The 22,679-nt window shown below is 43.7% G+C and overlaps 1 protein-coding gene across 2 annotated transcripts in view; it reads right to left on the bottom strand.

The window, feature by feature from the left end:
- TLN2 (talin 2) overlaps positions 1-22,679 on the bottom strand; it is a 155,914-nt gene that overhangs the window by 23,693 nt on the left and 109,542 nt on the right. For both annotated transcript variants that reach the window (XM_017816944.1, XM_017816942.1), the window contains 14 exons: positions 22,362-22,502; positions 21,066-21,247; positions 19,227-19,359; positions 17,745-17,846; positions 15,971-16,141; positions 15,195-15,341; positions 14,238-14,339; positions 12,520-12,639; positions 10,314-10,460; positions 9,419-9,585; positions 7,790-7,973; positions 6,040-6,165; positions 4,490-4,606; positions 2,075-2,260 (listed from right to left, as the gene is read on the bottom strand). In XM_017816944.1, the coding sequence (XP_017672433.1) occupies positions 2,075-2,260; positions 4,490-4,606; positions 6,040-6,165; positions 7,790-7,973; positions 9,419-9,585; positions 10,314-10,460; positions 12,520-12,639; positions 14,238-14,339; positions 15,195-15,341; positions 15,971-16,141; positions 17,745-17,846; positions 19,227-19,359; positions 21,066-21,247; positions 22,362-22,502 (2,025 nt within the window). The remainder of the gene's footprint in view (positions 1-2,074; positions 2,261-4,489; positions 4,607-6,039; positions 6,166-7,789; positions 7,974-9,418; positions 9,586-10,313; positions 10,461-12,519; positions 12,640-14,237; positions 14,340-15,194; positions 15,342-15,970; positions 16,142-17,744; positions 17,847-19,226; positions 19,360-21,065; positions 21,248-22,361; positions 22,503-22,679) is intronic.

The following is a 22,679-nucleotide window of genomic DNA, read 5'->3' on the forward strand; positions in this document are numbered from 1 at the left end:
GATTTATCAAGTGCTTATTCTACAGATTAGCTTAATAACACTAGAAATCCCTCTAGTATTTGTCAAACCTCACGAAACCCCAGTGGCACTGCATCACACAGCTCTGACAGCACGGTGGGGTGACTGCTGGTTCCTACCCCTAAAAGTCAAGCAATGTGGCTTACCATGGAAATGCCACGTACAGTAATCCATTTGTAGAATTAATGGCATAAGATTTCTAAGTCTCTGAGCAGAATTTTCTAAATCAAGACCTAAACCAAGATTTTCTAAATCGTGTGGTTCAGGCTGTGTATATAAAAGCTTTTTTAAGTGACACGACTATTTTTCCTACATTTTAGATAATGCATAAAATTAGTATTCCTGAAGACTTTTATTCCTGTTTGCCCAATAAATGCTCTTGACCTTAAGAAAGCTAGACAAGACAAAACTAGATCTGATGCCTTGGCACTGTATCATTACAGGTAATAAAATGATTCCCAGCCATTTTCCTTTCTTTGTCGAAGCAACTCCCTGGGAGATCAGAAATGCTTTTCCAGCATCCCAGACCTCCACTGTTCACTCTGCAGGAAGTTCCATCCTGTTGGACGCTTGCAAAGCATGAACCACTCAGAAGCCATTCACATTAACTGGGAGCAAACACAAATATAAAATATGAATGTTCATAAATCGACGTTCAAAAGTGAGTGTTGGGCTGTGTGTGCCTGCGAGTGTGTTTGTAATGTTATTAAAAAGAGAGGATTCTCTTCCTGAAAATTTGCTGCCTGTTTGGAGAGATGGAAAACTAAAATGTGCCTGCACTGGTCACCTCAAAATGCCAGAGGATCTGTATTGATGTGCATCTGGATTGATGCCTGAATTGATCTGTCAGAATGTTGCACAACTATAAACTGTTCTGAGCTTCCCTTACTAGTTTCAATTAACTGGATTGTCCCTAACACTAATTAGGCTATGGTAGTTCTCATGTAAGTAGTACAGTTTAATTTTCCCATGCAAACTGGAGCTGCTTTGTTTTGCTGACCTTCTGAGGTTATGGAGAGGACAGAATCAAAATTCGGGGAATGAAAAGTGGTCAAGAACTGTGAGGTGCTAAAAAACCTGTTAGAAAGCTAAGTCAAGATAAAAAGCTTTATTCGATGGTTTTGTAAAATTCCAGTTCTAAGTTATACTAGAACTTGCACTTTTGCATGAGGATCATTTTAAAAGCAAAATTAACCCTTCTGTTTGGGCAGTATTGGGCTAAAAATTAACCTGGGACTGACGTAGGCAGTTAGGATTTGACCAAATACTGAAAACAGACAGCACACAGAGAGCACCATTATTTCACTGTCACCTTCCACACATGGAAGTGCAGAAGTAAATAACTATGATTTACAGGTAAAGGCACTTTACTACTACAGCTACTACTGAAGACCAAAAGGAATGAGATCTTTAGAATCCCATTTTTTAATTCTTTATGCCTAGGTCTTTTTTGTCATCAGAACAAAGCCAAATGGCTTCATACCCTTTATACAGCACACAGTTCTCCCCAGGTTTTGCAGGGCAGTTTTTCAAAGTTGTCTAGCTCGAGCAAGTGCAGAAAACAGGGCACCACTATTTTTAGTGCAAATGCAAAACATTTTGAAAAAGCACAGAAGAAATGGAGCAAACAGACAGGTTTGGTTAGGGGGGAAAGGAATATTAAAAACAGACCAGAGTGATTCCTTTCACCATTCCTTTCCCTGTTCCTAGGAATACTGAAATGATATTTGTGACCACGAGATTACTTGTATATTCTACCACTTGCACAGATTATTTGTCTTCTGACTGGGAACGAGGAAATTTCAGCTCAAATAAAATTTCTCATTTTCACAAAAAGAAAACAGTCAATATTAATGCTGCTTTTTGTGTGTGCACAGCACACAAAATCCTTCTGAGGGACACGTTCCCTTAAAATTCTCTTAACTGTCAACTTCCTCACGTGAAAAGCAGAGTATTAACACAAAGACACCGAACAACAAAAATACAGTGTTCCACGGATTTAGAGGCACAGACACACACAAAAAGCTCACTGTTAGGCAAGGAAGTGCATCTTTACCTTACAAGCTGTCAGCATGTCAGCGACTGCTTTGCGGCTCAGGTTCGCTGTAGCGATCACATCCTCCTGCCTGCATGAGTTCCCAGCTGCAACAGCTTTGGCAGTTGCCATGGTGATTCCCTTCGTCATCCGGATGGACTCTTCAGGTGATGAGGTCTTTTCTGGAACCTCGCTCGACTGGAACACCTAAAAGTGAAAACAGAAGGGAAAGTCTGAGACCACTCACGTCGCGGCAGAACGACCGCGAGAAGGAGGCGGCAAAGGGAAGCAGCCCTTGAACAGCAGGAAATTAGAAACATATTTGGAGTACTTGGATATCATTCTTGCTTGTCATAAGCCTGGATCAGATAAGCCTGCTCACCTCCAGAGGGAAACAATAAGCTGAGGGAAGGATAGCAATAAAAAGGGTTAACCCCTTCATCTCATCTGCCATGTAACTACCTGGATCACAGTTGTTCCAGACAGCTGTTCAGAGCATTACAGGATGATAAGAATTACAATTCCTTTAATTATACTCTTTTTTCATCCTGTCTGTTGTTTAGGCTGGTCTGCTCACCTGAGGAGATCCTTCCCCTGCAAAGGCTGGGCCCTCCCAAGCCCTCGTTGACAGCACAGAGCAGTACAGATCGAGAGCATCACTAAAACATTCAAATGTGTCTTAAAACAGCAGAGGTGGAACGTTGTCTCTTTGACTATATTTAGTTCCCCCTCAGAAACCTAAAGATATAATTTTGCAGGGTGAATTGTGTGAAAATAGTTCCAATTATCTGGCAGTGCACAGCACTCATGAATATTGGAACACAGGAACTGCGGTAACACGAACGTAAGAAGAGCTGGGTAACCTCACTTTGATCTTGTATTTTCTGTTCCCAAGCTTTAGTCTCTATTTACTTGCCATTCTCATGAAGTGCAGGGACAATCTGGAGTGCACAATTAATCAAGAAAGGTTTCTTGACTCCACACAGTGCAACCTAAGCAGGCTAGTGCCTTCAGAACACAAACGTCTGGACAGAAGTGAGCCAGGTCTATCCTGTGCTCTCATCAGTTTTTCAGTTTCTCTTTCCAGAAATGGAAGTAATGTTCAAAAAATGAATTCTGGCTAAATATGTGAAGGATATTTGACGTTGTTCAGATTCAGTCCCTGGAATTCCAAATCAAACCTGATGCGTTTTCTTGAGCACACACTTGAGCCATCCCCTGTTCCTCCTGACCCTCCCCTAGTACTCCACCTTTCCCCCCATGGAAGAGGTGGCAACACCACCACAGATCCATTCCTTAGCAATGCTGGCAAAAGCAAAAGGAGGAACACTTCAAACAGATACCAACCTAACTAAGAAAGCAGAAGTAACAATGCCCAATCCTCCAGTGACAGATCTGGACAGGCTTTAGCTCAGTTACAGGAAGGGATGTAAAGCCAGGCCTTCATGAGGATACATGACAATAACATGCACTAGACATCGTACAGAACATTCCTGCTCAGGTACCAAGTCAGGAGGTTTTACCACTGCCATAGGAATTCCCAATGACTATATACAGGTTTTTGAAAGAAAATAATTTTAAATAAATTTCTCCATTACAACAGCATTGCTCACACAACGAAAACTGGTTGTTCTATGCAGAGCACTTGACAAGACAAAGCTGTGCCAGTGCTGTTACAGTCAAGAATTGCTAATCCACAGACTACACATGAAAGAATTTTCTGCTGAAGATTGTATCTATAGGGGCTTTTTTAATAAAAATGACTGTAAGTAAAAGAAGGAAAAAAAAAATCAGGCTCCTTCGCAAATATGCAGGTATTATTTATGGCACTGACTACTGTGCTAGTTAAAAAAAATAACTGAAAGCTGCAGCTGGAGGCTGTATTTTTATACCTTAAAGAGGAAGGAAAACAATTGTCATGGTCTAACACCTTATTTGAGAGAGAATTCCATGCTATCATTAATTCCTGCTCACCCAGAATATCAGATAGCAGGCTGTGTATCCCTGGTAGCATCACTTTATAATAAAGGAAAAATAGAAACAAGATTAAACTGCAGATGCAGTAGGGCAGTGATGCTGAGGAGACTCTCCCAAAGCCAGGATCAAAAAATAAAAGGAACAGCATCAGACTCAGAAAATAATATCTGTAGGGAAAGCTTAAGGTCTAGAGAAGAAGGAAGCAGCTGCTTTCAGTTTTGTACTTGACAGGAGCATCTTCAGTCTCAAAGTGGGGACTGGAAATGTGTGAAAGTAGAGAGGCTGAAGTGGACTGTAATTGTACTTTCAGAGATGATTTGCAGCAGGCAGAGAGACCCAAATTGCACCCAGTGCAGTGCAAGGCAGTAAAGCACAGCTTGAGGAGGAGCTGTGGGCAGGCCTGGTTTAGTGCAAGGACACACTCCCAAAAAACACTTCAAAGGGCTGTTCTGTTCTCACCGTGAGCTCCTGCTTGATGTACTCAATTGTGGCCTCGAGAGCTCTCGTCCCTCGAGTGGCTTCATCTTCCACTGCTTTAACAGTCTTCAAAAGGGATGTGACATTTGTAACCATCACCTGCAGAAGAGAAAAGGGAGGACAAAAATCCATGAATCCTCCCTCCCATTTTTTTTCAGAAACAGCAGGGTGTGAAGCAAGGCAAATTAAAGTAGGCAGCATTGTTACTTCAAATAGGACCTAAGAGACTTCTTGAACTGTACTTGTTTTACAGGACTAGATACCAACTCTTGTGCTGGCCACATTCTGCAAGCTCCTCATAAGCTGCAGAAACGTTGCACACTTAACTGCAGAGAGATACTATCTTAAGTGTGAGTGTTCTGGCAAAAAAATTACCAAAAAATGGAAAAATCACAGCTTATCTAGAGCATGTTACTGTCTTTTCCTCCTGCACATCTTACACTGCCAGTTGAAGGGGACATGAATCGAGGGATGGTATTGCTTTTTGAAATGTGTCCAGTACATTCTCTGCAATCAGATAAAACCCCAGATGAGCAAGGAGTCAAACACCAGCCTCAAACCCAAATGGAGATACAGGATCAGTGTTACTGTTCCTGTAACAAACTCAATAGTTCTGATGCAGAATAACCTAATTGTCACCGCAATAGTTACATCCTTCCTCCACCCCAGTATATTGAGATACAAACAACAGCTGCAATGAAAAAAGGAGAGACAGAAAAGCTAACTTCTTGACAGTGACGACTTGTCAAAGACACCTCTTCACAGTGGGAAGAGCCAAAAAGCCATTTGTCTTGACTAGTTGAGTTATTTTTCAAGTAGTGCCTCAACAGTACACTGTAAGCATGTGCTCTGAAAGGGAGAGAGGCACAGAGAAATAACACCACCGAGATCTCCACCCCTGGAAATATTTTGTAGACACAAATCCACACGATCTCTGTAAGGCAAATGCAATAACACAGCTCAGGTGCAGGGAAAATAAAGCTAAAGGTATCACAGGTATGGCATAATCTCTGCAAGTTTTGAGCTTTGATACCTATGTGCTTCATGATGACACCCAGGAGAGAGGAGCTGGAAATGCACAATATCCTGACACAGAGTTATAGGAGGTTGTTTTTCCTCCCCCCTTCCCTCACCAGGCTGCAAGGTGTAAATAAGGAGAGCCCCTGCTTGTCCTGAACATTCATTATTTAGAATGTAGTATCTAGATACCATTTTATACTGGATAAATTTTAGTCTATATCATTATGAAAGGAAAACCTGCCCTCAGATATCGGCCTATAAAAGAGAGACATTTCTCTTCAGGAGGATTACAGTTCTGTCACCAAAACCACAAAAGTCATCTGACAGCCTAGAAAAACTGGAGCTTCATCCAAACTCAACAGCATCTTGTTTTCCTTTATCATCCCAGGATGACGATGAAACAAAGGGAGATGAGTTTTCAGGCAATCAGAAACTGCCTGGTCCAAGCTTCACATGTCAATCCAATGTGGTTGCACAGGCACTTCAAACACAATGCAAGGGTAAGGTGTTACCTTGGCAGCACCTTTCAGCTGGTACATGGAGGGATCATCTGCTGGTTTGCTGGCAGCTCCTTTGGTAGCACCAATGAGATCAGAGAGGGCCTTTGCAACATCCTTGATAGCATTGATGAGGACAACCTGCAGGAATGAGAAAGAGCTGCAAGGCTCAGGCACAAAAGGGGTAAGTCTGCACGGGGGTGTGATTTTTAGAACACAGCAAAAAAAATACCTACTAAATAGTACCACCCTCCCACTACCCCAGTCAAACACTGAATATTCTGGAAGAGGAAAAGCTGTGCTGAGAGCTGCAGTGTTTCATACACCAGTCAGAGTCTATAAAATTGACTATTTCCTGTCATAGGAAGAAGTTGAAATGCTGATTCCAGGTGAGATTTCCTTCTGCTCTGCACTGGTGCAGCCTCACCTCGAGGACTGTGTGCAGTTCTGGGTGCCACAACACAACAAAGACATTAAGCTGTCAGAGAAGCTCTTAGGTGAAGGGTCTGGAGGGGAAGTTGAACTCTTTAAGAGCTTATATGGAATTAAATGCTGAAAAGTGAGGAAAAGTCAAATCTGGAATCACTTCTCAATAACTGCATTTCTGCAGCATTATAAATAACCCTAAATCAGCCTCACCCCTTCGTGTTTGCAATTCACTGCAAGAACAAGAGAAGTCTTTGCTTTTTGTGAGAAGTTTAATTAGCTTTTGGTAGCTCAGAAGCTCTTTGACCACACAAATAAGACAAAAACCTGAGAAATAGGACAGAGTGATGAGATTCTCTGTTGTCCAGCTGCCAATGTCATGGGGTGACTTACAGCATGAGCCATTTGAAACTATCATACCAGGTAAAATAAATGTTACTGCTATGAAAAAAATTCTGAGAGTATCATGTGCTGCATTTAGGACACATGATGCACCTACAACTTCAAACTGGCAATAGAAAACTGCTCCAAAGAAATAATTACTTGTGCACAACAGCTTTTAAGTACTGTATTCTCAGCTTTTACAAATAGAGAAAAGCAAGGTGTGATAAATGTTCTGCAGATGTTGCTGAATTATGGAAAATCTCCTGTTTAAAAAAAGAAAGAAAAAGTGCTTCCAGGAGGATATTCCTAGAGAGGAACATGTCAGAAGTTTAGTTCATCACACAGGTCAAGCTAAACAGAGCACACATCTGTTTCAGAGCATTATCCAAATGAGCAGGGGGTTTCAGACTATTTTAGTCCCACCACAGGCACATCTGCAATATGTTGGCAACCTCCATTTCACTGAGATCTAAACAAACAGCTGAAGAAATATTAGAGATGATCCACATTGAAAAGTGACCAAGTCAATTGAAAAAGCAGTCAGATATAGGGGGAGAATGGCAGGAGCCTGTCAGCCCCCACCAGTAACACAGTGCACAGTCCAGCTGTAAGCTTTAAGGATATGCAGGCTCTTTAGAACAAAAATGAGATGAGCCAGGGGTCCAACCACAAGTTAGTAAAACTAAGCCAAATCCTTCGCCAAAAGCATCCCAGCTGGAACACAGCAGTGAAATAAAAGCAGAAGTGTTATACAAAGGCACAACTAGTTCCACTCAATGCTTTAACCTCTTGATTGTATTGTAAAAAACCAGTGACATCTGAGCAAACCCAGAAAAGTCCCACAGGAGATGAACCCTATTGTGTTGTTTAAAAGCAGAAGTCCCACACAGTTCTCCCAATTGAAAACTGTCTCTGTTCTCCTTCAGAGTAGCAGAAATATCTTAAAACATCTCACCTGTGTTTCAGGATCATCGGATCCCAAGCTTGCTGCTCCCAATTTTACTACCTCAGCAAGCTGAGTGATGGTGTTGGCTGATGACTGAGCTGCTTGGGCCAGTTTGTCCTGACTTGAGGCAGCACCAGAAACCAACAATTTTGTGTCTTCAACTAAAGCTTTTGCTGTTTTCAGGATATTTTCCCTGTAGGAAAAAAAAAAAAAAAAAGAGGAAGCAGGGAAGGAAGTGGAAAAAGAGAAGAGGAAAAAAATGTGTTTTCCAGTGTTATGGTGACTAACAGCTACATAAAGGAGCTGATCTAAGCCATCATGCCAGTGTCTGCTCATAATATACCACAGGCTGGGGTGGAAGTTGGAAAAAAAAAAAGACAACTATTAAAACAGTAGCAGAACATTTTGGGCAGATGCAGGGCAGTTTATTAAAATGACCCCATCTTGAAAGGAAATTAGATAGGGCAGTAGCAGCAGAGAGCATTGGATTTGAACACCAAAAGAAAATCTGGCCATGTTGTGATAAAAGTACCACATGTTGAATGTCTATATTAATCAGCATATTGTAAGGAAACTAAAATAATAATCATTTGCAGGGAAGGTAATAGCAAGAATGGCAACAGGAACAGGGAACGTGTCCTAGTCAGGATTCCATCCCCACTTCCCCCTATATAGATGTTTTGACCTGTCAGCACAACAAATCCAAAGCAATATCTGGATAAAAGAAGAAATCATTCTGATTATGCAGTTCACAAACAAGTCAAATGAACTGAAACGAGGACCCTATTCATGTAAAATGTCAGCCTGGAAATGAATGACACCTGTATGAAAAGCCCTGACTTTCAGTCTGCGGAACAGCAGCAGCTCAGACACCTCTGCATCTTTCCTCTTCCTTCAGCAACTGGGGAGGAGGGAAATAAATGCTGGCCATGCACTAGTTGTGTCGGCCAACTAGGCTGTGGAGCAGTAAGGCAGTGCCTTGGCTGTGAAGCCTGGGCTTTACTGTAAAAGAAGCAACAGTCAGATGCTGTAAATCTGTTACTGTGATGGCAAATGCTGTGGGATTATTTTGCTGCAGGTGCCACTTGAAAGGAACGCTGGGCTTATCTCTGCCAAAGTGGAAAATGCGTGGCATGGCTGTGCTGTTCCCACCACTGCTGTCCACAGCAGCATTAACCATAAGCATGATTTAGCAAGACAAACACAGCCAGACAGTCAAGAACAGCTGCTGGAAAAAGTATATAAAAGATTCCTCTTCAACATCACGGACAGCTCATTTTCACTACTGGAATAGCAATGCATGGTAGTCCATGCAATCAGACAGCTTGAATGAAAAAAAAACAAACAAAAAAAAACCCAAAAAAAGCCAAAATAATGCTACAGTTGCAGTCTTCTATTGAAAGCTCTGTCACCAGATGTTCCTCAGCTTTTTAAAATTCTTTCATCACAGAAAGCACCAAACTCAAGTTTGCTGTGCTCTATTGACATCCCCATTGTCCTATTTCTCCTCTCACTCCACTGCCTCATCCAATTTCATTCACATGAATCTAGACAGGTAAAAATGTACCCCCGTGTGCCAGTCTCTGCTGCCAGGTCCACTGTCCCCTGTGCCCCTCCATCCCCTTCAGTCCCACTGACCTGTGATCTGCGAAGGACTCGTTGTTCTCAGCATTGAGGGTCCCAGCAGTAGCAAACATGATGGTGGTGTCCAGGTCTGCAATGATCCCTGACACGGCACTGGCAGCAGTGATACAGGCTTGGGTGCCTTTGTTCCCTGCCTGGAGGGCAGACAGAACCAAGGAGACCTGGAAACCACATAAAGCAACAAGGCAGTCATCAAAAGAAAGTCGGTACTGAGAATCATTATGACTCTCTTTATCAGCTTTACCTTTACTCACAAGACACTGTCTACCCCTGCCTAAATTTGGGGTCGTCGCTACTCCTGGGGCACAACACAGTGACAAACTGGCACAGCTGAGAGCACACCAACACAGGCTGGGCCAAAGTGTTTGGTGAGATCCAGAAGCAACTGGCACTCACTCTCAATGTTCATGTCCAAAAAAAGGTTCAGCCCATCCAAGCTCCCCAGGCCATCTGTTTGAAGGGGATGTTTCCAAGGGACAAGAAGCCTCAACAGTTTGAAGATGGAGTTCTAGGCAGCGACCTTGGCCCGGTCTTAAAAGGGGAGGATGTTGCTACACGAAACCAGGTGTCATGGACCAACCTCACCTCAGTGACTGCGGCCAGGGGGAGCCTCAGAAGGCTTAAGTGCCATCTCATGTCTCAGGATTTAGTTTCGGACCAATCTCCCTCTCATATGAGGCAAGGCATGAGCAAGGGCTATTCATGTGCTAACCTAGCATGTGAACTGCACTGAGCACTTGAGAGAAAAGTAAGAACTCTGGGTAATTCAGACACTGTTGGACTAGAATGTGAAGTTAAAAGAAGCAATTTCCCAAATGCCACTTGCCTGTTTTACTCCATGGAAGCTCAGTACACAAACACAGTGGGGCAGCACAGAAGGCTGTCCTACCTTTTCTGTGACAGCACGAGCACATTCTATCAGCTCCCTCTTGGTGTAACTGTCTGTAGGGCAAATCTGCAGAGCTCCAGCTTTCTGCACAAGGAAGATACATCCATGGCCAAGCTCCTGCACCCGAGTCCTGATCTGGAACCCGATCTAGATGGTAAAGGAGGTACAGGGAGAAAGGAATCAAGGGCAAAGCAAATAAACAGATGTCATGCTGGTACACTGTGTCAATAGAAACGGAAACACGGTCGCTCTGGTGAATCTTTGTTACCAATATCTGCCCACCTCTACACACTCTGCAGAGATCAGAAAGAGAGGACAGATGTAATTCCAACTGTGCACGAAGCACAACCCCACAGAAGGCTCACTGATGAAACAGGAGCACTAGAGAACCAGAGCCCGGGAAAGAGAAGGGATAAGGTATGTATGTGAGTCAGTGTGAGCTCTATTCAAGGGACCTTTGATGGGTAAAAACTATATATTTTACTACAGTCTACACTGATTAAACTGCATCAAAAAGTGCGTGATTCTGTTTGGTTTTGAACCTCACACAGTCTCCAGAACCAACCACATACATGCAGAGCACTGAAACATGGACAATCCTGCTGTTGCTGCTTCTGATTTATTAATAATCCTACATCATAAGATGCATGGTCCCTGTTTAGAAATGTGATAGTTTCAGTACCTGCATGTACTTAGGCATACAGGTGTGACTGGGGATTAATAAATGAGCAGGGATTGCAGCCATTAGTATCACAAACGGAATTATTTCAACCTCAGGCAGAAAGTAACGTGCAGAAGGGGCGATTCAATGTAATATCAAGCCAAGTGCAAGCCATTGCTTCTCACATAGCATGAAACACTCAGGTAGAGTATCAGCAGGATATGTAAGTACAAAGCCCAAAACTCTTTGAAGGTCTTTTATCTAAATAATCTGATACATCTGGAGAAAGTGAGATATCCTCTTATCCCATCTCGACAAAGTCTGTCTGTGCGCCATAACCAAGGGCACAGAGAAAAGAGGGGTAAAAGGGTTCCTGTAGTTGGGCTCAGAGAAAATGCAGCAACTGCCATAACAGGTTAATGAACTGAGGTGAACAGTCTGTTTTCCCCATTCAGCACAAGGCACATGAGACGCTTCTCACACATCACATTCTGACTCTGAGGTACAGAACATGTCCTGTCAGCAAAAGAAACTTGTGCTCCTACCACTTGCCTGACTCTCACTTTCAGGACAGGAAGTTATGCTTGAAATCACTTAGAGGCAAGATGAAAAAGCATATGTAAATTTGTAACTTGTCAAAACATGTGAGATCGAAGGAAAGCCATATAGTAACAAATCAAGAGCTTTCTCTGTATTCGCAAGTTGCCTGTAAGCAAAAGCCTCAAAGTAATTCAGGAGGTTCTGTCACAACCTATGGAACTGCCCACTATTATCCCAAGCTGTTCCTTTCTGAAGCCGGACAGAGGTTTTGCCAGAGGGTTTCTGCTCTTTGGGTGGGTAATTCTTACAACAAGGCTTGTTGCCTTTGCTGTATTCTCCACAGTAAAAGAACACTGTGGTAATTTTAGTCTGGGCCTTACTTGGTGACCAGTTTGTAACCAAGGAAGTGGCCAGATTACCCGGTATTCCCTACAACTTTTACGTAAGCCAGGAGTATAAGAAGAAAGGAGGAGAGGCCTTTGCTCTCTTTCCTTCCCTTGGCTCTGAGGGTGTGGGTTTCCCTGCTGTCGGTGTTGGGGAGCGAGGCCTGGTAAGGCCTGGCCGACCCTGGGAGACGGAGGTTGCCGGCGGTCGTTCCAGCGTGACTTCCTGTTGTCCCAAGGAGAGTAGTAAGATATTCTTTTGCTAATTCTTTAGTTTGCTAGATCCTGAGTTTCTGATCGTGTGTATATCTATTTTGGGTTTTTTATTTGTTTGTTTTCCTTCCCCCTTCCCTTTCCCTTTTCCTTTTGGAATCGTACATGTATTTCAAGGGTATATAAATGTAATACAAGTGTAAATATATTTATATATATTGCTTTAGCTGCCTCTCTCTTGTTTCGGTTCTCTTGGGTTTTTTTCTTTTCCCTTGGTTTTTTTTTTTTTGGGGGGGGAGCTCTTGCGGTGAGGTTTGGAGACTTGGCGGGGAGCCAGCTCCAAACCACCTCAAACACCCATGTGAACACCACCACGTGCAGAGGATAAAGAGGCCCAAGAAGTGCAGACCTCCTCTGGTTCTGCCGTAGCCGCGGCCATCCGGCCCTGCAGAGCCAGATGCCCATAGTCATTGGTCATTTGCGATGCCAGTCCTCCCAACTCCTCCGGGTTAGTAACCGACTTAGTCATCTGGGGAGAGAACACAGGCGAGAGAGAAACGACAGGCGTGAGAACAACCGGTTAATACGCTCCGGATTAGAGGCACACTCGTCGTTTGGCCACGCGGGCGACACGGGTGAAACCCTTGCCATGGAAGGGACCTGTTCTCCAGCAGGAGCTCCAAGAAAACCCAAGCAAACATGCTTTATTAGAGTCACGGTAACCAGGCACTCGCTGAACACACGGGTCACCAAAGAGCAGCAGTTAGAGCCGATAACTCACTCTTTGACACAAGGGGCCGGGTATTTGGACCGGGAAGAGAAGTGGGTTTTGTGTGTCACAGCCACCTTATTTTGTCAAAGGTGAGCTAACCTCCATCAGTCTCAGCTGTCATGGCAAAGGAGCATGGAAATGGAAAAAATCTGAGGACTGATGCGAAGCACCTCTCACATGTGGGAACGGGATGGAGAAGCAACGGGCAGGACTACGCAGAACATCTCAGTAGAACTTCAGGATATAAATCAGTGTAAATACTATAGATCATTATAAATACTATATATCAGTATAAATACTTTATATCAGTATAAATATCCTCCCAGGTGGGGGTCAGTCTCTGCTCCCAGACAACCAGCAGTAGGGCAAGAGGACAACAGCCTTAAGCTGTGCCAGGGAAGGTTTAGGTTGGACATTAGGAAGAATTTCTTCACAGAAAGGGTGACTGCACATTGGAATGGGCTGTCCACAGAGGTGGTGGAGTCACCATCCCTGGAGGTGTTTAAGAAAAGGCTGGATGTGGCACTGAGTGCCATGGTCTGGGTGACAAGTTGGTGTTCAGTCACAGGTTGGACTCGATGATCTCAGAAGTCTTTTCCAACCTTGCTGATTCTGTGAAATAACTGAATCTCTCTTTAGAAAAAGCCTACCATTTAACAGAGATATTTCTTCTGTCTCAATTAATCTTAGTAGAAGCCATGGAGTTCCACCCCGGGACAAAACTAGTTTTAGACAAAAATAAATTGTCATAGATCATCAACCTGTCTTGCAACCACAGCGCTGTGCAAAAGGCAAACACATTAAGCATTACTGTGAAACATGAGTCAAAAGCAATCTCCATTCAACAGGTGTCTCTTTTTTCTTTTGTTCAAACCAGTGAATCACAGAAAGGCAAGGAAAATGTGAGATGTTGATCTGCATTCACTCACTGAGTATCACAGGGCCCTGAAAACACTGATGTTATTTCACAAGCTAAATGAAACAGTGAGTGTGAAAGGTAACCTGAAGTCATCAATCAACAAAAGGTGGTATTTCAGCCCAATTAAACAGGCTGATGAAAAAGCATGTTGGTGAAAAGTTTTCCTTTCACTTCTCCTCAAAAATGAGCCAAATAAGAAGGTTTTGAGCAGAAGAGCCACAATACAATCCAGCATTCCTCCCACAGAGGATCCCCTATAATCCCACCACTAAGATCCAAGAGTTAAATGGACAAAATCATCTCTTCTTTTGCTCTGTTACCCCTAAAGAGATAAGTTTATTGAAAATTTGATGATCAAGAGTGTCACAACACTGCAAATAATTCCATATTCCTTATTCACACAGAGTTTGCACCCTGTTGTAAGCTAATTTCTTACCATTTCCTGTGCTGTTACAGCAATGGCTTTAGAATATTTCACCACAGTTGTCTGATAATCAACAAAGGTTCCCTTGGGATCTGGAGGTGTACCTTCATCCAGCTGCGAGAAAGAGGGAAAAACACAGTATTAAAAAAATCACAACCGGCAGCTTTACACTCAACAGTGAAATTGTATTATACATCCAATTTTATAATCCCCTCTCTCTCAAGATACACAAGTGACAACAGTGCACCAGGATGCACAGAGAAGCTCAGCAAATACTTTAGCCCAGGTTATGAGCATGGAAGACATGGAGAATACACAGTGCAGAGTTTTTTGAGCATGAGGTCCACTTCTCCCCCAAAGTCAAACCACCTGCACTTCTCAGATAATATAGAAGGGAAGGTGCAACAGTTACAAACCAAAATGTTTGTGCCAGAAGATAATGTAAGATTTCTTTATGTGCTAAAGTCTTCATTTCTTAAGTCAGGATAGGAAAAGCCAATTATTTGGATTGAACTTATGTACATTTTGCAACTATACATCTTCAGTAGAACGCATTACAAAGCACAGCAAGGCATTTAAAGCTTTGACATCATCTCCTCTGAAAGTAACTTGCTTCAAGGTCGGCCTGCTGTTCATTTAAGAGACTGACATGAAAGCTAAGGAAAAAAGGAAGCAAAAATAAGAGGCTGCTTGACCTCAGATGGCAGTTAAGTGGCAGCATATTGCTGAACAAAAGTATTTTGTAGCAATTCTACTGACAGGTACTGTGTAGGTTGTAAACACAAGCCCCATGGCCCACATCGGTTTTATTTCACAATCTGCAAAATCAAATAATCTTTAGGTTTCCTGTGACAGCATGTCATGACTGACCACTGCCAAAAGGAATCAGCACCGGCTTCTCCAGAGCCCTGCAGTGTGGATCAGCTGCCAAGCACAAAGTGAAAAAGGGGTCAGAATTTCTATGCTCACCTTGCTCATTGCCTCTGCAATCGAGTCCACCATACCCCCAACCATGCCAACCTCACTTGCAGCTTCATTTAGGGTGACCATGATGTCATCCACAGCCTCCTTCATCAGCTGGGCAGCCTCAGTGATGGCATCGTGAGTGTGAGAGGCCTGAAGGGACAGAGTGACAAAACAGACAGTCAGAAACTGCTCTCTATGACAAGCAACGTGCGAATCAGAAATGTGAGAAATGAAAACAGCAGCACTGAAAACAACACTTCAGGGCAAAGATGACAAGTAAAACACTGCAGCAAAGCAGCCAGAACGACATTTGTTAACTCCTGCAAGAAGCCATGGCACACAACACTTTAAGCCTCTTATATAAGGCCCTGCAGTCTTTTCAAATATTCTTTAAGGACTGTGGTTCTTTATCAGAGCCAATCACACCTGAGTTATTAACTGTCGTGTGCTGCTGCTCCTTCCATCTCTGCTGTGGTTGGGCAGGGTCCCATCCCATTGGGACACGGACCAGGCAGGCCCTGGTTTTTAACCATCTGCTTTCTGTATTAGAGCCTACAGAGCTGCCGTCATACCCTGACTTAGTGTCCCCTGAGAGGATGTGTGAGGCAGACTGGAACCCTGGTTTGGAGAAATGTTCCCAGTCTGACAGGAGACACCAGGAGAGCCGGCAGTGGTGTTTCCACTGCAAACACATCCCTTGGCTCTACAGTGGGAAGGTGCTGGGTTTTCTGCCACACCTGCCTTTCTCTCTCATCCTTAATTCCACACAACCACCTTACCTTGGGGTTTCCTCCCCCTTCTTTGGCAGCATACAGCATCTGTAAGGCAGATTCTGCTAGTGTCTTGCTCTGGTCCAACACAGTCATCTGCTGCTGATGATTTAGTGTCTTGGATGCCACACCAACCGCAGCCAAAACCAGGGGTTCAAAGTAACTTGCCAGCTGTGTTACCTAAGAAAGCCAGAACAACCACAGAAAGACATTAACCACATTTCTCAGGTGTAACTGAGGGGAAACCCCGCTCCCTGGTTACCACAGGGACATGGGTTGGCTCAAGGAGTACACCCTGTCTGCACTGTACAGTGCTGGGTTTGTATCTGTGCCCAGTGATTCTGTCTCCCCCCATCTTCCAGCTCCTTTGTAAAGCCACGTGCCTCCTCCCTTGGAAGCACATAGTCCCTTCAGGTCATATAGAACTGTGTTCAAGACTGTCACAGGAGCCACGTGACACTCAGAAGCATCCCTGAAAAGTGCCTCCTCCAAGCAAGGGAGGAATCCCTCAATCTTTGTTGTGGATGACAGATGGGACTGTACTGGACTTGGATTGCTCTGTTCACCTCTGGGACTGCTCATATTCACAACCTCCACTCCCTCAGCTCCCAAACCATTACACTCATTCTAAGGAAACACCTGCTTTGGGCTGCACACATATTATAGGGAAATAAGCACATTTTACATGAGAATGAATATTTTTACAGTCTACCTGTCACCTGACACATCATCTACAAAGCCACAACAGAAATCCATGAGACTTTCCTTCTACAGTTTTTACTGGATACAAAATCCCTGTAATGTGTTGGGACAAATTATTCCACTGTACATGCACAAATAGCCCACTGTGGCATCATCTGGTAGACCCAAGGCCTCAAAAATTCAAGAGTGCATATGTCTGTGGGGGCTATAAGCAACTTTCTAGGAAAGGGGAAGGCTGGCATGGGGAAGAAAAATGGCAGTACTTCATGTCTTCATGTGCTGGAAAACATATTGAAAGGTTTACTCCATCTAAAAGACTATGTGGACAGCCAAGAGTCATAAAATTTTAAGACTTCTATCTTGCTTCTCAGATAATTAAAGAAAAAAATTTAAAAACCCCACCCTGAATCATAGGAATCATTTCACAAACATAAGGCCTTTTACACTGTGTCAAAGCAAACAGCATTCAGCAGGAAAACCTGGCTCTCAGAGAGCGCTGTCAACTCAGGTCAACATTCACCTCACAAGCAGGAAGAGGAATGTGACTCCCTAACTACCTACATCTTAGCAATCCCAATTTGTTGCACACCTCAAAGGTGTGCAAACCAAGAATCAAAACTGCCAGTAGTTGAGACACTATGAAATATTTGATGGTTTTCCAAAGTTAAACAGTCAGGTACAACTCTGGAAGAGCTCTCACACTAACAGAGTGATTCCTTTCCAGTATTAAATACACTGACACAGAAAACTTGTCATTTATTTTTCTCTCAGGAATATATAGTGATATTTTGGACAGACATCTGATAAGCATGAGTTTGATCATACTTACACTCTGTACAGCAGAGGGGCACATTTACACAAAGCCCCTCATCAAAAACCTCAGTGAAAATACCTTCCCTCTCGCCCCAAATGTAAACAGGTTTATTTGGTCTCGGCTCCAAGTGTTTGAAAATTCCAGATCTTTCCTCCTTACACATGCTTTCTTCTGCTCTCCCACAGGAAGAGAAGCTGCTATGACATGAGGGTATCCCCTAACATGCAGCTCTCAGGGATCTCCAGTGCCCCTGTCACAGGACAGTACCTTGTGGCCCAGCTGAGCCGCCTCTCCGCGGGCTGCGGTGGCTATGGGGTCAATGAGGTGGCCAATCTCCTGCACCACTGATGTCAGCTGCTCCTGGAGGGCCTAACAGAGAGAGAAAGGGTCAGTGACCACCACAGCTGTTCCCTTCTCCAGCTGCACACACTGTGACAGCCACCCTCGATCAGCCAACACTGTCCCACTGCCCCGCAGAAATCCACTGCCAGCTTGCTTTATGGACTTTCTTCTTTTCCCTCTTTCAATCCTCTTCTCCTTTACTCTCTTTCAGATAGATCTGCCCCTCTTTAGGTTTATACGACAAGTGTGGGGAAGGTGGCTCCTTTGGGGGTAGGTGTCCCTTCTCACTGTAATGTGACCAACGTCCTCCCAGTCTCCCAAACTATTCTTGCCCTGACAAAGATCTAGCATTGCTGTTCCAACCAGAAAACCAGCAAAGCTCTGCTGTAGACTTTGAGGTTCATAGGAGAAATCCACTGACTAAGGAAAGCCAAAGGAAATATATGCCATCTCTGAGGGACAGATGAGCACTGACCTCCTGAGCACTGTCTGTGGGACAGGAGTAAATAAAAAGCATATTAACAACCTGAGCAAGACATAAATACTGGCTTTTAATTCAGAGGCACTTGATGTCTTGGAAGCCACAAAGATTTAGCTCACTCTCAAAAGGCAAGAGAAAATAAATACTACTTCTGTTCTTTGTAATACTCCTGTACTGCTTTATAAATAAATGCCATTTTTGGTAACATTTATTTCAGTTCCATGTGGTGTCCAAGATAACTTCATCATTCCAATAAAAGAGAATTACAACGTATTTCCTGCAATAGCCTCTTTTGCTCAGCTTAATTTGGTCTCATGTGTTTCTAGTGCCCAGCATTACAGCCCCAAGAAACCACTGGAATAAACATGTAATTTCAAGAAGCAACAGCATGAAAAGACCAAGCTGAGAATCTCAATGTGAGCTGCTGGGGGAGGAGGGGGGGAAAGAGGGCAGAGAAGGGGGCTGGGGGAGAAAAGGAAGCTTTTTTTATGTGAACATATCAATATCAACTTCAAATTCTGCTTTTTTGAGGAGAAAATAGGCAATAAGAAAGAGGACATCAACAATTACATCACTGGACTTCTAGTAACAGATTAATTTCAGGAACGCCCTGGCTTCCAAATGGCACAGCAGCACAGGAACCCTCAGTCTGTCAAGTCAGCACAGGAAATCAGAGTAACATGTGGGTGGCAGTAAAAAATAACTACTTTCACCTCTGGTTTTGCCTGGTGATACCAATATCTTTCCATCATCTCTACACTTGGGGCAGTGCATGCTTTTGCCTACAAAGGTTCCAGTAAGGACACTTCTCCCCTCATGGCAGTAGATCGTGCCGAGGGCTGAGCTCCAAATCTTCCAACGCCCAGAAAACAGCAGGGTGAGGGAGGCTGCCCAGCACCGCTGTGTGCCTGTGCTCTGTCCCTCACCTCCACGGAGATGTCATCCCTGGTGGCCAGGCTCTGGCTGACGGCGGCCAGGGACGCCTGCTCGATGTCCCTGATGCATCTGTTGATCCCATCGATGGAGAAATCACATTCTCGCTGCCCCGGGGCCTTGTCCCTGCCAGACAGAGACACAGAACTGAGCCTGGGGGGAAGGAGGTGTCAGAGACTGAAATGGTTAATGATTTATGCATTCTAGGATTGCCAAGGGACTTTTGCAGGCTTCTGCAGGACTTTTGCATTATACCTCTGATGGCCCATCAAAGCCCATCCCTCCCCCTCTGCCCATCTTGAAAGGCGGGAAAAACCCTCTGGCCAGACCCCTCCTGGAAACTCAGCACAGACCCAGGAGGTGTTGGGGGCTCGTGGCATGGCCTGGGACACTAACCATGGATATAATAACTCATAACTTCTTGGAGTGTGGGGGCTTCCCTCCTTCACCCCCAACGGACCAAGGACACCACTTCAACTGACAGACATGGAAGCTGCAACTACCAAGTTCCATTGTTGGACCCCGTGGGTGGTGACTATAGACAGCCTTCCACTCTCAGCTTTGCTTTTCCTTACTCTCCTTACCCTTATCCTGTCTTTCCTTTCTCTCCCTTGTGCATTTTCCCCCCAGGGGTTATCCCTGTGATAGATGATATAGATGACAACACCCAAAATGCTGACATACCTGTTCAAACAAAAGTGTTAAAATGAACCCTACCTAGATATGTTCTCAGACACTGATTATTCAGTGTCATTTCACTCTAATCCACCCCAAGGGAATTATTGATAAGAACCTGGGTTACCCCCCCCCCCTTTTTCTGGAGTGGGTTGTAACAGGAGGCAGCTCCTTCCTGGATCACACAGGGGTGCTGGGTGACCTGACAGTACATAAAACACTTGGGAGAAGAGCAACGAGGACCAAGGTCAGCTTTGTTCCACCTACAGCATTTTGGTATCTGTGCACAGACTTTCACACACACACACACAGACCCCCACTCCTTTCTTAATGTGTTACACAGACAAAAATGGTTGCCTCAGAAGAAAAGCTGAAATTCAATCTCCTCAGGGAGGTCAGACTGGTCCAATAATAAAGGTTTTGATGAAAATTGCAACAGACACCAGGAAAAAACATTCACATTCTGAGACAACTGTCTCAGAAAACAATTCCTCAGGTGTTACATTCAGCCCAGGTATTTTTGACCAAAGATTAGTTTCTGAGTACTTTGCCCTGACATCCAGTTTGCTATTTCAGTACAATCATTATCAAAGATCAATAAAACTGTGAACACTGCTTGGTTCGCTGTTTTCATGCCATTTCAAGTTAATCTATACAAAGAGGTTAAATATAGATCTATGCTTTAAAATTTTCCTTGAGAAATGGACAGAGAGGTTCAGTCCAAAAATAAAGAATATTCACTTCTTGCTACAGGATTCTTGCAACTACACAGAGAACACTATAGCAAAGAACAGACAGCAAAGGTAATTTATACACTGTCTGACCTTAAAAAAAAAGAAAAAGCTGTTTCCCCTGTATTACACATTGGTACAGGATCTGCACATGGAGGTAATATTAGCTACAATTTCCATTTTGTACAGCATTCTCTGTTACATTTACCTCAGGAGAACAGAACACAAACCCAGACCAGCCCTGTGCTGCAGGGTGCTGCAGTCATCAATTCTGATTAAACACCCAGTGTAACTGGGGAGATACTGTGCATCACAGAGTCATTTCCATCCGTGGAAAAATAACACAGTGCTAATGGCCATATGGTATTTTTCTTGAAGAGCAGCTGCTCAGTTATTGCCACCAGGCTGCTCCTCCAAAAGTCATACCTGATGGAGGTGATGAGGCTCTTGATGGAGTCTGAGACCGTGTGGGAATGCCCGGCCAGCACAGACCACGTAGGAGGGTCTTTTGGATTGATGGCCAGAGAACGGGCAGTCTTGATCAATAAAGAGGAGCTCTCCAACATTGTCTTAGCAGAAACCAGAATGGGCTCCTGTGCTCGTGACCCCTGTGGTTAGAAAGGCACGTGAAGAGAGAGAGAACATTTAAATGATTGAGTTTGTCCACACTTCCTGCTCCTAGAAGTCTGTTTAATTAACATCATGAAAATGGCATTATAATTTCCTCTATTGTACTACTCAAAGAGAGTCAACTCAGAAATAGAAATAAAAAAATCACAGGCCAACAGCTTTCTCTAAAACATACTAAGCAACACGTCTGAGGTTTACAAAGGCACCTTCCAGCTGAGAAACAGGAGAAAACAATTACACTTGTCTAATCATAGACTACAGAAATATCATTGAAAATATACTTTATTTGTCACAAAGCTTGTAATCTTTAACAGGTGTGTTCTTTTCCCAGGAATTGGTTGGTTGGACTACTAACTGAGTGATGGCTGATGACTCTAACTGGGTCATCATCTCTGTATCCATTTTATTGCTGGTACTCGTGGTAAACTCAGGTCCTGGAGGACACATCTACATTTCAATTATAGCCCCAAAGCTTTAAGACTGCAACAGTTACTGCATCATCTGATATTGCCATTGGGAACAGAGCCTGACAAAAGCAGGGAGCAGCACTTGGAGAGTCAGTAACAATACATGACCTCTAGCTTTTATGAAGCTTGAAGGATTTATTTTTTTATCTCTTTTCCTCACAGAAAAAGAACCTCAAAACCAACAAATCCTTTATTAGCCTCTTCAAATTCTACTATGCTGTAGTTACAGGGTTTGAGGATGAAGAACTTGTGGGTGAAAGGAAAAAAACCCAGAGATGTCCCTTCAATCCTTTTCAGAACCAATTAGGTTTCATTTGTTAAAGTTGCTACTGAGGGGAAAAGGATAATTTATTACTTCAATTTATTACTTTATCACATGGAAGAATCCAGCTACCAAGGCATGCAAGTCACCTGTGCTGTATTGCTTTGCTAACAGGAGACTTGCTCATCCTATTGGTGGAAAATTCAAGGTCAGACGTTAAAAAAAGACAGCAGAATGCCCTGAGAACACCCAGGAGCACAGGGAAACATTTTGGGGTTGGTCTGTACACTCACTCTCTCCCAACACAGGATTAATTGAACATTTTCAGCTTTTGGAGGGTGGAAGTGCAGCATCCTGCCTTACCTCAGTGCTGATCTGTGCTGGTATGCTGACAAATTCTGGATTGGAGGCAAATGCTGTCAGGTTTTCCACAGCCTCTATCAGAGGGGCAGTGGCAATTCTGCACTTGTTACGGTTCTCTTCAGAGAAATCTCCATCCAGTGCCTGCAAAGGAAACCACGACTGAGCTCCATCTGAAAGGGCTTCTCAGCAAAATTGAAGAAAGTTGGTCTAATTCTTCCCAGTTTTAAACTGCTGTGTGTTTATGACATTTGAAAGCTCCTCCACAAGCAGGGCTGATGCAAAGAATGTGATCTTTTAGGTGTGTGTTTCTTTTCTTAG

This window comes from Lepidothrix coronata, unplaced genomic scaffold, assembly GCF_001604755.1.
Source record: "Lepidothrix coronata isolate B3197 unplaced genomic scaffold, Lepidothrix_coronata-1.0 Scaffold58, whole genome shotgun sequence".
Classification (NCBI taxonomy): Eukaryota; Metazoa; Chordata; class Aves; order Passeriformes; family Pipridae; genus Lepidothrix; species Lepidothrix coronata.